This window comes from Rhinolophus ferrumequinum, chromosome 22, assembly GCF_004115265.2.
Source record: "Rhinolophus ferrumequinum isolate MPI-CBG mRhiFer1 chromosome 22, mRhiFer1_v1.p, whole genome shotgun sequence".
Lineage (NCBI taxonomy): Eukaryota > Metazoa > Chordata > Mammalia > Chiroptera > Rhinolophidae > Rhinolophus > Rhinolophus ferrumequinum.
In genome coordinates, this window is record NC_046305.1 from 21,313,728 (window position 1) to 21,328,149 (window position 14,422).

The window sequence follows — 14,422 nt, forward strand, 5'->3', positions numbered from 1 at the left end:
ATTGTGTGGGTCTCTCTTCTAAAGAGATGGAACCAGCACACTGGCCTCTCCCGAGGCCAAGGATGGCCACTACCCAGAATCCCCTGCTTCTGTATTCACCTACCAGATTGGACACCCAGGGTCTCAGGTCTGGCCTAAACTGACCCCACAAATGCCACATGTTTTTGGCTACTGATATCAGCAATAATAGTAATGGCTAACATTTCATACTGTTTATGTGTCAAGCCACATTACCTATACAAAATCATTTAATCCTTATAACAATCCTACCATTCTTCCCATTTCACTGATAAGAAAACTGAGTCACAAATAAGGTAAGTAACTCACCAAAAGCTCTCAAAGCCAAAGCAAAGCAGGGATTCCAACCCTGTAACAATAGGGTTGGGTTCCAGAGTCTCTCTTCTTCACCACATACCAGCTTCCTATCTGAACAGTGGCTCTTCTCCTTGGGGTAGAAGCACAGCCCCCAGCAAGGAAAGTCCCTGGTCCTACCACCCTCAGGCTCACCATCCTCCCCCACACCAGCCCCCAATGCACAACTCAACCTGCTTGGAGTAAGATACGGTGGCGAAGGCTCCAAGCTAAGCAAATGAACAGCATGTCCTGCCTTTCCCTAGGCCCCCCGGGCCCCAACCTCACCCCTGGCTCAGTATCTGAGTTACACAGCACCATGAGAGAAAAATAAACAGGGCCCATGTTCCTGAAACTCCAAATGCCATCAGAGGTGACCCTCAAGTTAAAGCACTGAAGCCTCTGAACAGGCAAAATGCCTTACATTATTGAGGACATCTCTTCTATACTTCCCTCATCTTGTGTGTACTGTAAATTTACGTGCTTAAAAAAAAAAAAAAAAAACTGGGTGAAACATACATTCTCCCAGGAGTGTGCCTAAGGCCATCCATCATCTTAGCAACTGGAGTTTGGAGAATTCCTAACTGGCCACTGCTTTTGGCTCCTGGGTTGGTTCCCACATGAGGCTCTGCTGCCCCCTAGTGGCACAGCCTCATTCTCCTGCTCTGCAGTTTGAGCATCCACCTGAGAATCTAAGAACCGGGAATTTCACTATTACCAGTCCTTGTATCTGAAGGCATTTATTCATTCATTCAAGTCTTCATTCTGAGGTAACTTGCTTACAAGCTCTCAGTTAGCTTTCTTCCTCCCCCTCCCAGGCTTTCCTTTCTTGGCCTCTCTGAAAGAATCCTTCCACTACTCGATTAGCTTCCTGGTTTAAACTGCTCCCCTTTTAACCCATTTTTCTCTCAGGAGGTTAAGTGCCCATAAGGACCCTTGGCAACTGCAGACACATCCTGGCTGTTTTTTTGTTTGTTTGTGTGGTTGTTTGTTTGCCTTGTAGCTTACTAAACAGTTTGCCTTTTCTAGACTGACTTTTCTATGAATCTTCCCAGACCACAGAAAAAGGTTTCAATTTGCCTTTCTAAGTTCCCTGTTTTCAGCAATTGCTACCATTTTGAAAGGGGTGAAAAAGAGAGAGAGAAGACATAGATGCAACCCAGTCTTCATACCTGAGTCTCTGTGGGACCACCAGCCCCTGTCTTCTCCAGACTGAAACTCAAGGGACCGGGTACCCTGGGCTAAGCATTTAGGTGATGGGTAATCTCAAAGCTTGCCTCAGTGTAACAGATACTGCAAGGGGCCTCGATGTTCCCCGCTAGACCCTACAGGACACAATTTGAAAGGAAATGAGAAAGAATGATGATTTGCATAATGACAAAATGCAGATCCCATTGGGCAAAGCTCCTCAGTGGATAACAGGCAGTTAGGAAAATGATCTGTTTTTAGGAAAATAATCCTAAGAGGAAACACTCTTAATGGATTTAATGTTTCTCTGAAGATTACTGTCTTAAAGAGAGGTGTGTGTGGGTGTGTGTGTGCATATTTAGTCCAAAAGTTATTGGCTGGAATGTTTGGAAGAATTCAAATCTCACAATGAACCGGAGACTGTAAAAGAGACAACTTGGAGAGCCTGAACCCACGCCCGTCCCCCTACTCTTCTCTTCTGAGGAACTTAGGAAATGATTCTCAACCTCTAGCATGCATCAGAATCACCTGAGGGCCTGGGGAAACCACACTGCTGGGCCCAGCTGAATTTCTGATTCAGCAGGTTGGAGTGAGGCCTGAGAATCTGCATTTCTAATACATTTCCAGGTGGCCCTGATGCTGCTGGTCCAGGGACACCACTGTGAGAACCACTGAGTTAGAAGATCGGCTACCATCACTGACCCCCTCTATCTTTTACACAACAATTTGAAACATGATTTTCAAGTACAGATTTAAAATTACTTCAGGACAAAAGAATGATGCTCTGTAACCCAAACTGAGGTATGCAAAACCATATACTAAACATATATCTGCCTAGAATACCAATTTTACTTAAAGATTTGCGTCGAGGGCAGGGGGGGAGATAAATAATTGAACTGACAATTTTAAAACATAAAATTATTGTTATAATGCCGAAATATACGTTTGAGTACAATGCATAACTTAGTAGAATTTTTAAGACAGAATTAAGGGATTCTAAGAACCCTCTGACTTTCCCAGGGGGCACCTTTCATGTCACCCTCCAGAAATGTGCAACAGTGCTGCTGGCCCTGAACTTTGAACTATGCTTCCAGGCCTCTGTGTGTGAGAGTGTGTGTGTGTGTGTGCATGTGCACCCATGTGTGGGTGTGGGCAGGCTAGAACATGTGTACTGTGTGCACATGTGTAATCTGTGCATATGTGTGTGCTTGCACATGTGTACTGTGTACACCTGTGGTGTGTATGTTTGTGTTTGCACATGTGCTGTGTGCATGTGACCTGTGTGTGCATGTGTACCTGTGTGTACTATGTGCACATGTATGATCATGTATGGCAGTTTGCACATGTGTGTAGTGTGTGCACCTACGATGTGTGTGCATGTGTGTTTGCATGTGTGTAGTGTGTGCACCTGTGATCTGTGTGTACATATGTGCTTGCATGTGTGCACCTGTGGTATGTGTGCATGTGTGTGTACTGTGTACACACGTGTGATCTGTATGTACATGTGTGTGCTTGCACGTGTGTGATCTGTGTGCATGCATGTCATTATTCTCACTTCCATCAAGACTGCTTTACTTTAGTGGTGGGAAGTAGGAAGGTCCTTAGAGAAACACTGTTTTAGGTATTCCCGATTCCTAACAGCTTAAGTAAATTAACTTTGTAAACATGTTCCATGAGCTAGCTGTGGAATGAGAGAGAAAAAATTCTAAGTAGGAGGAAAAGTGAGGTAGGAATGATGAAGGTGGCTTGCCATAAGCTTCAGACAAGGCTGTTGTCCAGACAAGGCAGGCAGGGTCCTGCACAGAAACACGTACCCAGTCCTGAAAAGACACTATCACCTTCCAACTCTTCAACTCCACCCGCCTTCCCATCCCAGGTCATCTTGAACAATTCCCAGGCTATGGCAGTTTGTGAAAATAAAAGGGAACATACTCTTTGCCAACCAACGGCTTACACGGTGTCGCTTTCTACTTTTCAAGTGAGAAATCCTGGGCCTGCCCTGCAGTGGGTGCCCGCCCCAGGCTTCTTGCTGTGCCTACTCATTAATCCTGGTTGCCACAGTCCGCCGAGAATCAGGGTGGGGGCTCCTGCAGCTAAGATGCACACGGCCCTACCTGTCCGATGAAGTCCGGGAAGCTGAGGATGGGCCCGTTGTGGAAGACTGGGTAATAGAAGACATAGGCCATCACCCAGGCAAAGGAATAGAAAGGGCACCCAGCGGGCAGCTGCTGCCAGCAGAACTCGAGGCTGAAGCTGGTGTAGTACAGGCAGCGAACGGTCAGCGTAAACTGCAGCAAGTAGTACTCGTTTTCTGTCTTGTACCACCCTCTCTGCAAAGTCACCAGGAGAGAACAGACTGTGAGTGGCAAGGAGGGACATCATCCAGTCTCCTGAGAAGGAGATTTCTTCCACAGGTACAGCAGCTATACCCTAAGGGGAGTCGAGAAACTCTGAACAGCAGGTAAGTCTCCTCGGTAATCAAAATGAGCAGTTAATGAGCTGTGGGCAGAAGAGTGTCTGCCATCAGCCATCAACTAACTTAGCACTAAGCCTGATGTAACATAATGAAGATTTCCCCAGATATGCATATGTCAGATACTCCCAGTGGGTACCATGGAGATTAGCCACCACCAGTGGAAACTCTTACAGCTCCTCCAACAATTCTGAAGACAAAGAGAGGCTTAGAAATGTCGCACAGGACTTCTGTCTTCAACATAGCTTTTCTTTTGCTCTTCTGTGATTAATTTGGCCCCACATGTAGTTGAGGACTATATGCCAAATGAGCTTTAGAGACACATAGTCAAAAGAAATAGTCCCTGCCCTCAATGTGTCTACATTCCCATACAGAAGATAGGTGTGTAAAAATATAATGAAAAATGCAATACAAAATAAGAAATAACAAGCATGTACAAAAATATGTATGGAACAAAAGGCTAGAAGGAAATGTGGTGAAATGTTAACAATGTTGCAGTAAAATCATGGATTGCTCTATAATCTTTTTATTTTTCTGTATTTTCCAGAATACATATGTATTGCTTTTTTAATGGGAAAAACAATTGATGGAAATATAGACAAGATATAGAATTTTCTACATAGAAAATAGAATAAGTAGTTCATTTGATCCATGAGGATCTTTTAAGGCTTTATACAGAAACACTAAGCACTGAACAGTTTCTACTCCACGTCCAGAACTCCAGCAGCCACCAAGAAAGATCAAGAGAACTGAGTGTAAAAATCACAGAAGCCCAACGCAACTAATGGCTAGTCATTTACTCTCCTTCAGCAGAATTTTTCAAATCACCAATCTGCATAATAAATGGAATATTTATTTGCCACCCCCTTTAACTGATGCTACTGTCCCCAAACAAATGATAAATACAACTGGAGTCTGTTTTGTTCATTTGCCAGGTCCCCAGAAAGTTAGGTGTGCATTCGTTTTTATTTTTGTTGCAAATCTATTTTAAGCACACTTATTTAAATGATCACCTAGGTAATCATTGTGAGAAGTTAAGTGTCGTTTGTTCAGAGAGAGCCGTTACCCTACTTACTCTCATGAGTCCATGTTTTTACATGTGTGCTTTAAGTATTAGCCCTGGTCCACAGGGGAGAGTGAAAATTATGATAGCCTAACAATAGCAAAAAATACTGGCATTTCCAAAACGCTACAATTTTTACAGAATCACTTAACATAAATCATCGTGTTAGATCCGCAGAACAGCTCCATGAGGAAGGCAGAGCAGCTATTGCTTCCGTTTCCCAAATGATAAACTTGGGACTCGGAGGTTAAATGGCTCCTCCAGTTTCAAGAATAGGACAGACAGTGAATGGAAGAGGCCACAAACCAGCTCAACCACTGGTTTGCCTTTCCCAGCATGTTATTTCCAATGACGGCCAATCCAGGGCACACCAACTCTAAATGCCATCACTTGAATCAATGAACGAGTGAACAAATGAATGGACAAATGACCAAAAATAAAGACATCACAGGAGTTCCAGTTCTACAGTGATTTAAGAACGAATATCAAAAACTTCCCAAGATTGTGTGTGCAAGGGAATACCTGTCTTATCTGTCGCAGGAGCTATTGTGGGCATCAGATGAGATAAGGAGTGTAGAGTGTCCTATAAATTGCATAGCACTGTACAGATGATTTTTTTATTAAATACATAGGGAACTATTGCTTTCTTTTCCTTTTGTTCTTAAACCTCGGTTCCTATGACATATGCCACCATCCATGCCTACCCAAACCGTGAGAAAACATACAAGGTAGCCCCTGTGCAACCTCAGAGGGCTAAGACCTGGATACAAAAGACATGATTGCAGAATGCAATACCAGAATTCACATGCACCAACTCCATATAGCCACTAGGAGGAGCCCTACCACAGTTCTTCAATTGTCTGTTGCCTGGAAACAAACGTATCTATCCGGAAGGGGGCACTGCCAAAGGGACCCAGTGGTAAAACAGAGACACTTACCTTAACTTCCTCCACATCTTGCAGCCTCAATGTGGAGAGCAGGAGGAGAGAACAGAGCCATGAGAGAAACAGTGACCGGAACTGGGCTACGCAGAAGGAGATGACAGTGTGGAGAAAGATCATGGCCGTTCCTGGGGCCCCCAGCACACACCAGCAGGCCCACATTCCATAGGCTGTGAGGATCCAGGGTCTGTGCTGCAGACAGGAGAGAGATACAGCAGAAGAGGAGAGGGAAGAAAGAGAGAAGGGTTAGCTAACGGGCATTGTTATTGACGGTTCTACATATGAGAAGATAACGTTCATTAAACAAACTATTGACCCATTAAACAAACTATTCTCACTGCCCTGAGGATTTAATGCAATACAGACAAACAGGATACAGAGGGACCTTCCAGAGTGATGGCTGGCTACCCCTAGGTCCCAAGAACCCCACCAGATCTATCCAGAAGTAGGAGCCACTTTCCTGCCTTCAGCCACTCCGCCCAGACCACTGGATCCCACAACAATAGGATATTTAGCTGACTTTTCAAGAGACACTATGGAAGCCAGAAGACAGCTGGAATCACTGCCAACCTGGAACACTACCCCCTGCATACACTATCCTGCAAAAAAGGTGAAAGGAAGCATGGGTACATACTTGTCAGGAGTCTTATTAAAAAAAACGGGGCCATCCAAACCACAAAAGGCTTTCTAAAGTCTAAACCAGAGATTTAAAATTAAATATCTAATTACACTTTTATTTTATTAACATATTGTTTACAGTCAAATTTACTCTGTTTCCCCAAAAATAAGACCTAGCCAGACAATCATCTCTAATGCGTCTTTTGGAGCAAAAATTAATCTAAGACCCAGTCTTATTTTACTATAATATAAGAGCAGGTCTTATATAATAAATATAATATAATCGGGTATTATAAGACCCGGTCTTATATAATATAAGACCGGGTCTTAAATTAATTTTTGCTCCAAAAGACACGTTCAAGTTGATTGTCCGGCTAGGTCTTATTTTTGGGGAAACAGTATGTCACAGAAAAAGTACACCTTACCTGCTCTATATGATACTGAGGCCTTTGCATAGTCAATCTCATTGAAACATTTAGACCCCTATTTTAGGAGAATCAGAGAATAGCTTTCTATTTAATTACCACATTTTATAGTGATGGACAGTGAATAACTAAATAGATAAATTAACATGTCTTTGCTTTTATGATACACTCTTGGTCATACCTGGCTGGAAAACCCTTACTTAAAAACTACAATAATGTTTTAACATTGTTTGAGAGGCAACGTAGCACAGTGGTCTAATTACTCAAGCTTTGAAGTCCAAATGCCTATACGAATCCTAGTGTCCCCATTAACTCGCTGTGTGATCCCGGTCAAGTTACTTAATCTCTAGGTGCCTCAGATTTTTCATATATAAAATTAGGATAATACCAGTATCTACCTCAGGAGGAGGTTGTGAGGATTAAGTAAATACAGGTAAAATGCTCATAAAAGTGTCTGCATACATAGTAAAGACACTAGAAATACTAGTTGTTATTCCTATAGGGAAATGCGGTGTGTCTTTTCAGCATGCATTTCAAAAGATGGTTTCCAAGAATACACCTAGTTGAAAAGTGGGCTCTGTTTGAATTTAGGTCTTCTTGTAAAAATAAGATTTCTTTAAGGGAAAGGCAGATGTGGACTGCAAATTGTAAATCCCATCCTTAGATGCTAACTCTTCCAAAATATTGCCAAAGTACAAATTCTCCGAAACTTACACTCCGGCTCAAGAGAGAACATTTTAAATGAGCGACTACATCAGGTGACTTTTAAGTTCTAAGAAAATCAGAGAAATCTGCAGTTCATTTTTACTATTTTTGCATCCTACTACCCACAGAAAACAGCCACATAAATTTGCTTCAAACTTTCCCCCGAACACTCACCTCTGGGCAGAGTATAATTATAAGGAACAAAGTCACCAAGGACTATTTTAAGAAGTAGTTATAACAAATGAAAACAAACAAAAAAAAAGGGTTCTTTTTCAACATGACCTACAGCATTTACCACTTGGACTTCTTTCCCATGCTACGTACATAGACATACACAGTTACATTTTTATTAAGTGCTCTTTGATCCATTTGGGAAAAGCCTGTTTTCTGGGAACTTAACAACAGACGTAAGCTGCTTCAACTTAAAAAGTTGAACAAACATTCAGGAACTAGTTAACAGTGCTGTGCAAGTGCTGCTTGATAGAGTCTCTGATGAATTTAACTGTGCTCACAAAAGCAACCTTGGGGGCACACAACCTTGTCCCATAGTCTCATCCCCCATTGTCTTCCTCGTGCCAAATAGTACATTCTCTCTAAGACATGACAGAACACGCTCTCACATTAAGCTCCTATTCTCTACTAACCCTCCTATCTATCACCCCCTCATTCTTCCCAGTGGGTAAAGGCAACTCTACTCCATACATCCACGGCAGACAGGTGATGAAAAGGAAAAGAAGGAACAATGCAACAGAATAAGCTATAAAAAAAACCATTGTATAAATTAGAACCCCACTAAAATAGTGATTTTCATACTTTGTCCATAAAAATGCAACTGGAATCCCATCGCCAAAACACCACTAAAATCCTGATGTAGCATGAATAACCATCCACGCCTCATTTCAAAGGTTATAGTATGTAACCTGTGGGATTCACCTTTTTCACTCAGCATAATTCCTTGGAGATTCGTTCAAGTTTCTGCAGGTGTCAAAGCTTTACTCCATTTTATTGCTGTATAGTATTTCATGATGTGGACATACCACAGTTTAACCAGTTTGGGGCTATTATGAATAAAACTGATATGAACATACATGTACAGGTTTTGTGTAAAAATAAGTTTGCATTTCTCTGGGATAAACGCCCAAGCATGCACTTGCTAGGTTGCATGACAGTTACATGTTTAGTTCTAGGAGCGACGACCAGACAGTTTTCCAGAGTGGCGATCTTACAGTCCCACCAGCAGTGTATGAGAGCGATCCAGTTCATTCCCGTCTTCACCAGCATCTGGTGTTGTTCCTCTATTTCAGCTGAGCCATTGTGGTAGGTATGCAGTGGCGTCTCACGGCGGCTTTAATTTGCACGCACAGCGCTCTTTAAAGGATATCAAAGTGTGAGCACCCTGAAGCTTGAGCATAGGACAGGTTGAGTGAACTCTGCTGGGACACCCAATGCCAGCCCATCAGAACTATCCTGACCCTGTTAACTCTCTTTATTTCAGGCTCGTCAGTTTCTAAAAGGAGACAAAAAAAGGAAGGCAGGGGAAGAGGAGAGACTTTTTAAAAGCCTAACAAACAATAAGAAAAAGGTATACTCTATTCTTGTGGCAGTAGATATAAAGCTAGACTAGGAATATATGGCCTTTCTGATGGGACAGAGCTTACTGTCCCAGACTGCATGAGGTAGGCAACCTTGCCCTCTGTTCCCACTGCTCCCTGTTTACACTCAACCATTTTTCAAAATGGGGGAAGGGGACCTACTCTACTTAGCAGGATAATACCGTCTTGTTCATAGTACAATAATGTAAGCCAAGAATTTGACATGATACCTAGCATATAGCAAGTGTTTCATAAATATGGGAGGGAGGGAAGGATGGATGGATGGACGAATGGATATGCTTCCCCAAATCTTGGGATTTAATCTGATAGTTATGACTAAGAACTAACAAAAAATTAGGACTAAAATTTTGAGATTTTTAGTCCACTAATGTGAAAACCTGATGTTCTCCAAACTCTTGATTTGTACCACTTAACCCCTTATAAACGAAGCTTGCTTTGCCAATGCAGATGAAACAGAAGGGACTCGTTTCACATCTCACTGCCTACTGCCTGTTTTCCACTCACAGGGGTCTTTTGTGTTGGGGGAAATCTCAAATAGTTCACAATTGATAGAGCACAGCCACCAAACGACGAACGCGGACCCCTGTGATTGAACCTGCTGCCATCAAACCCAAAGACGTCTTCCCAGAGACAAACCAACTGAGCTGGCACATTTCCAAGGCTGAAATCAGCACCCCTGAAAAAAGACCACGGACTTGCCTTCCTTTCTTTTGTGAATCTATATTCTTCAGTCTTCTTCACAGGGAGTCAGGACCCAGCCACAGGAAGAGCTGGCTGACAATTCGCCCCCTCACACCATGTCTACTTCTCTTCCACTTTAGCTTGTTCTATGCTGTGGGCACGGAGTGAGAATAGGATGTGTCTGAGTGGTTTCCCTCATTAGCTGTGTATTAATTCTTTTTGTACATCTGCCCAAAAACCACTCAGTGAGGGTATTGTTTGAGAAACAAATAAAAGGAGTCAATCAATAATCCTTCTGCATGGCATAATTTATTACATACTACATAATCAATTGCAAGTGTTACTAAAAAATAGATCCAAACGAAGATCTCCCTAGACAAACAGGGGAAAAAACAAAACCATCCCAGAGTCCAAACACCTGTATTCTAGCCTGTTTTTCCTGGGAGCAAAGGCCAGTGGGCCCCTACAAAGCAAACTTCATCCCTCCCTAGATATGCACTGATGGAGGTGGAAGGGGCGAGCTCCAGGAAAACCAGTAGTGCATGAGATTCTGATGAGGTGTGTGGTTTCAGGAATATGCTGGAAGATAGAGCCTATTCACCACGGTCCTCCAGAGGTTAGTTTATTCATCTCAGCCAACACCATGGGACCTTGCTTTTCAGTCCTATAGCTGATGAGCTCAGCTGGTTGTGGGTTCTGCCAGCCAGAGGTAAAAACTCTGCTCTGTGGTTAGCAACAGCTCCCACCCTCAGCCCCCACACCAGGCCAGCCTTCTCACAACGTTCACATAGGGTTAGTTGTAGTTCTGAGGGCAGAGAACACAATGTCTCAGGTGGCAAGGAGGCCACATGGGTGTTCAAGAAAGGAGGCAACTGTCTGACCCACCCAACAGACAATCCAATCATAACAAACCCACAGCCAAAGCTCAGAGCTGTTACTCAGCCTCCCCTCCAAGGGCACTAGCCCCTGACGCAGTCTCACCAAAACCCAGAGAGAGCCCTGCCCAGAGAAAAGGCATTCAACCTCGGCCAAGGAGCTCAATGGAAAGTTTTATTACTTGTCATGGTAGAAAGGAAGAAAGAAAAGAGGGAGGGAAGGAGGGATGAGGAAGGGAGGGAGGGAGGGAGGGAGGGAGGGAAGAAGGAAGGGAAAAAAAATCACACTTTTGAAAATAACCTGCCTCTGTCTGGGAGGGGGCTGGGCTTACAAAGGAAGAGCTGAGATTCCGTATTAGATGGAGATGGGAGCATCCTTCAGGGCTTCAGGGTTTTAAGAGCAAGAATTGCTAACAGCTGGCTATGCACAGCACTGTCCACAGTTCACAATGCCTCCAAAGATGGGGAAACAAAAGAATGCCAGCCCAAATCTTCCACCCCAAGTACCAAAACACCCACCCGAATTTAGGCCATCTGGAATTCCTAGTCCAGGTGGTGAAAGCACGGAGCTAATGGCGCCAAAGCTGTGGTTCATACTTATATCAGGGCCAAGCAGACTCAGACAAAGAGAGCACTGTGCCCCCAGCCACAGCCGGAACCCTGCCCACCAGCTGTCACACAAATCAAACCTGTGGTCCAAAGGCGATGGGAGAGACACACACACACACACACACACACACACACACACCACACACACAATTCAGTGTGAACTCTGCCTCATTCCAAGAAGAATGCTAAGACACCTCCTACTGACTTGAGAGGTAAGATGGGCTCTGCAGATAAAAAGACAGGTCCACCTGTCAACCCATGGCTGGTAATGAGATGCAGGAAGCTGAAATAAGCAAACAACTCTACTTCCGTCAAGCTGCAGCTCCTGGGAAGCCTTCCCGGACACCCCAAGGCAGATGTGGCCCAGTCCTTACCTCAGGCACCCAACCGACCACCAGGTCCAGGACTGAGATCAGCATCTGATTTCCTAGGTAACTTCTCACTCAACTCCCCAAAGGAAGGGGCCCTGTTTCCCACCCCTTCCCCCAGGACCCAGTACACACTTGAAACAGGGTCAGTGAAAGACAATCCTGAGAGGAATGTTGGTATAATGCAACAGAAAGCCTCCATCCTCAGAGGCTTGGGAATCTCCTTTCTTGAACACTGCGGAGGGGCCACTCTCAGGGACACGAGCAGACCACAGGCTCAGCACACGCTAAACGCCAGCAGATGACTGCAGCAGCCAGCACTTACTTGGCTTTCATCACATGTGAGCGTAACCTTAAAATACATCGGACTGGACCATCGGACTACCCCAAGAAGCAAGCACTACCATCACGATTACACAAGTGAGAAAACAGGCTCAAAGACATTAATTAACTTGCTTGTGGCTGCCCAGCTTCAAAGCAGCAAACATGTGTGAATCCAAGTGCTTCGAGCCACTCCAAACACTGCCTCCTAAAATGGAAAGGGCCTTAACTCAAAGTTATAGGCGAATTAAATGGAGGGATATGTCCTAATCCAGGTAGATTTCTGGGAGGTGTACAATAACAGCTGAAAATGGAGGAAGTTTGGAAAGAGGAAGGAACGTCCAGCCAACAACACAGAATTCATCTATTATACATTTCACATTCTCGTGGGGGTTAGGTGGGCAAGCTCTTAGTTTGAATGTAAATGTATCAATTTTTCCTTTACAATTTGTATTTTGTGTGTCTTGTTTAAGAAATCTTTCTCTGCCCTCATATCAAGAGATATTCTCCTGTATCATCCTTTCTAAAAGTTTTATACTTTAGTTTTTCATTTTAAGTCCTTATTAATTCACCGTGAAAGTGATTGTGTATGGCATGAGGTAATTACTCAATTCATTTCTTTTTAATATGACTAAACAATTGTGTCAGCACTGTTTCTTGACTAGTTCATCTTTTCCACACAAATCTGAAATGCCAGTTCTGTCACGAATCACGTTTCCTTCTATGTACAGGTATTTCCATTAGTCTAGTTGTCTATGCTGGTGTCACTGTAACAATGTCCTAATTATTATATCTTTATATAAGTCATAATATCTGGTAGAGCATATCCTCCGACTTTGGTATACATTTCATGCTATCTTCATGAAATGAATGTTCCCCCTTTTTCTCTTTCCTGAAAAAGTCTGGGAAAAAATTAAATACGTTATGCCTTGCATGTTTGGCAGAAGTCACGGTGTTATTAGGCTAGTGTTTTCTTTACAAATTGCTTTTCATGGTTATAATACTATTTGGTCCTTCTATTTCTTCATGAGCCTGTTTTGGTAAGTTATATTTTCTAGAAATTTGCCTGCTTTGCCAAAGTTTTCAAAAGTATTGGCATAAAGTTGTACAAAATATTTTCTTACTATATTTTTTTCATCTGCTTCTCTATACCTAATACTGGTTATTTGTGCATTTTCTTTTTTTTTTCCCTTCACCAATCTTACCATTGATTATTTCATTAATGTCTGCTCTTATTTTTGTTCTTTCCTTCCTTTTTCTTTCTTGTTTCTTTTTTTCTGCTGTTCTTTTATAACTTAAGCTGTGTGCTTAGGTCATTAATTGTCAACCTTTCTTCTTTTTTAATATGGTACGTAGGGTTATGGTCTCCAATTAAGTACCATTCTAGCCACACTCTACAAGTTTTGATATGTAATATATTTTTCATTTATTTCTAACTATTTTCTGATTTCCAGTATGATCTCTTTTTTGACCTATGAATTATTTAAAAGTATGTTTTCTTTTTAAATTTCTAAATGAATTAGAGTTTTCAGATCATCTTGTCATGGGTTTCCAACTTAATTGCACTGCAGTTACCTTGGAGAACGTAACCTACATGAAACACATCCTTTAAAATCTGTTGAAAATTACTTCATGGTCAAGTATGTGGTGAATTTTTATAAATATTCTATGTGTTCTTTAAAAGAATGTAAATTCTAGAGTTGTTAGAGGCAATAATTTACATGTGTCTTATACCAAGCTTATTAATTATATTGCTCTTACTGTTTTTTTCTATCAATTAGTGATGAAATTATGTTAAAATCTCTCCCTACAATCATTGGTTTATTTCTTTATCTTTATGGTACTGATCACCTTGTACTTTATATATTTTTGAAGCAAACAAACTTAAAATTGTTTTCCCAACAAAATGAACTCTTTGCCATTAAACAATACCCTCTTTGTCACTAATAATGCTTCTTGCCCGTTGTTAATAAAACTGCACCAGTACTTGTGTGGGCAGGCGAAGAGTCTTATATTTCTCTGGAACATCTTTTCCCATCCTTTTATGCTCAAACTTCTGTTTTAAGTATATCTTGCTAAGAAGAACATCTCTGGACTCTGTTTTATTTCTTTGTTTATTTTCCTTTATTTCTGCTTGTTTTTCTTTTATCCAGCCTGAAAAATCTTTTGGGAGGGAGGGGGAGAACTGGGT

General features: G+C 42.3%; 1 protein-coding gene across 3 annotated transcripts in view; it reads right to left on the minus strand.

Moving 5' to 3' along the window:
- HHAT (hedgehog acyltransferase) overlaps nt 1-14,422 on the minus strand; it is a 255,303-nt gene that overhangs the window by 195,736 nt on the left and 45,145 nt on the right. For all 3 annotated transcript variants that reach the window (XM_033094166.1, XM_033094165.1, XM_033094167.1), the window contains 2 exons: nt 6,014-6,208; nt 3,654-3,869 (listed from right to left, as the gene is read on the minus strand). In XM_033094166.1, the coding sequence (XP_032950057.1) occupies nt 3,654-3,869; nt 6,014-6,208 (411 nt within the window). The remainder of the gene's footprint in view (nt 1-3,653; nt 3,870-6,013; nt 6,209-14,422) is intronic.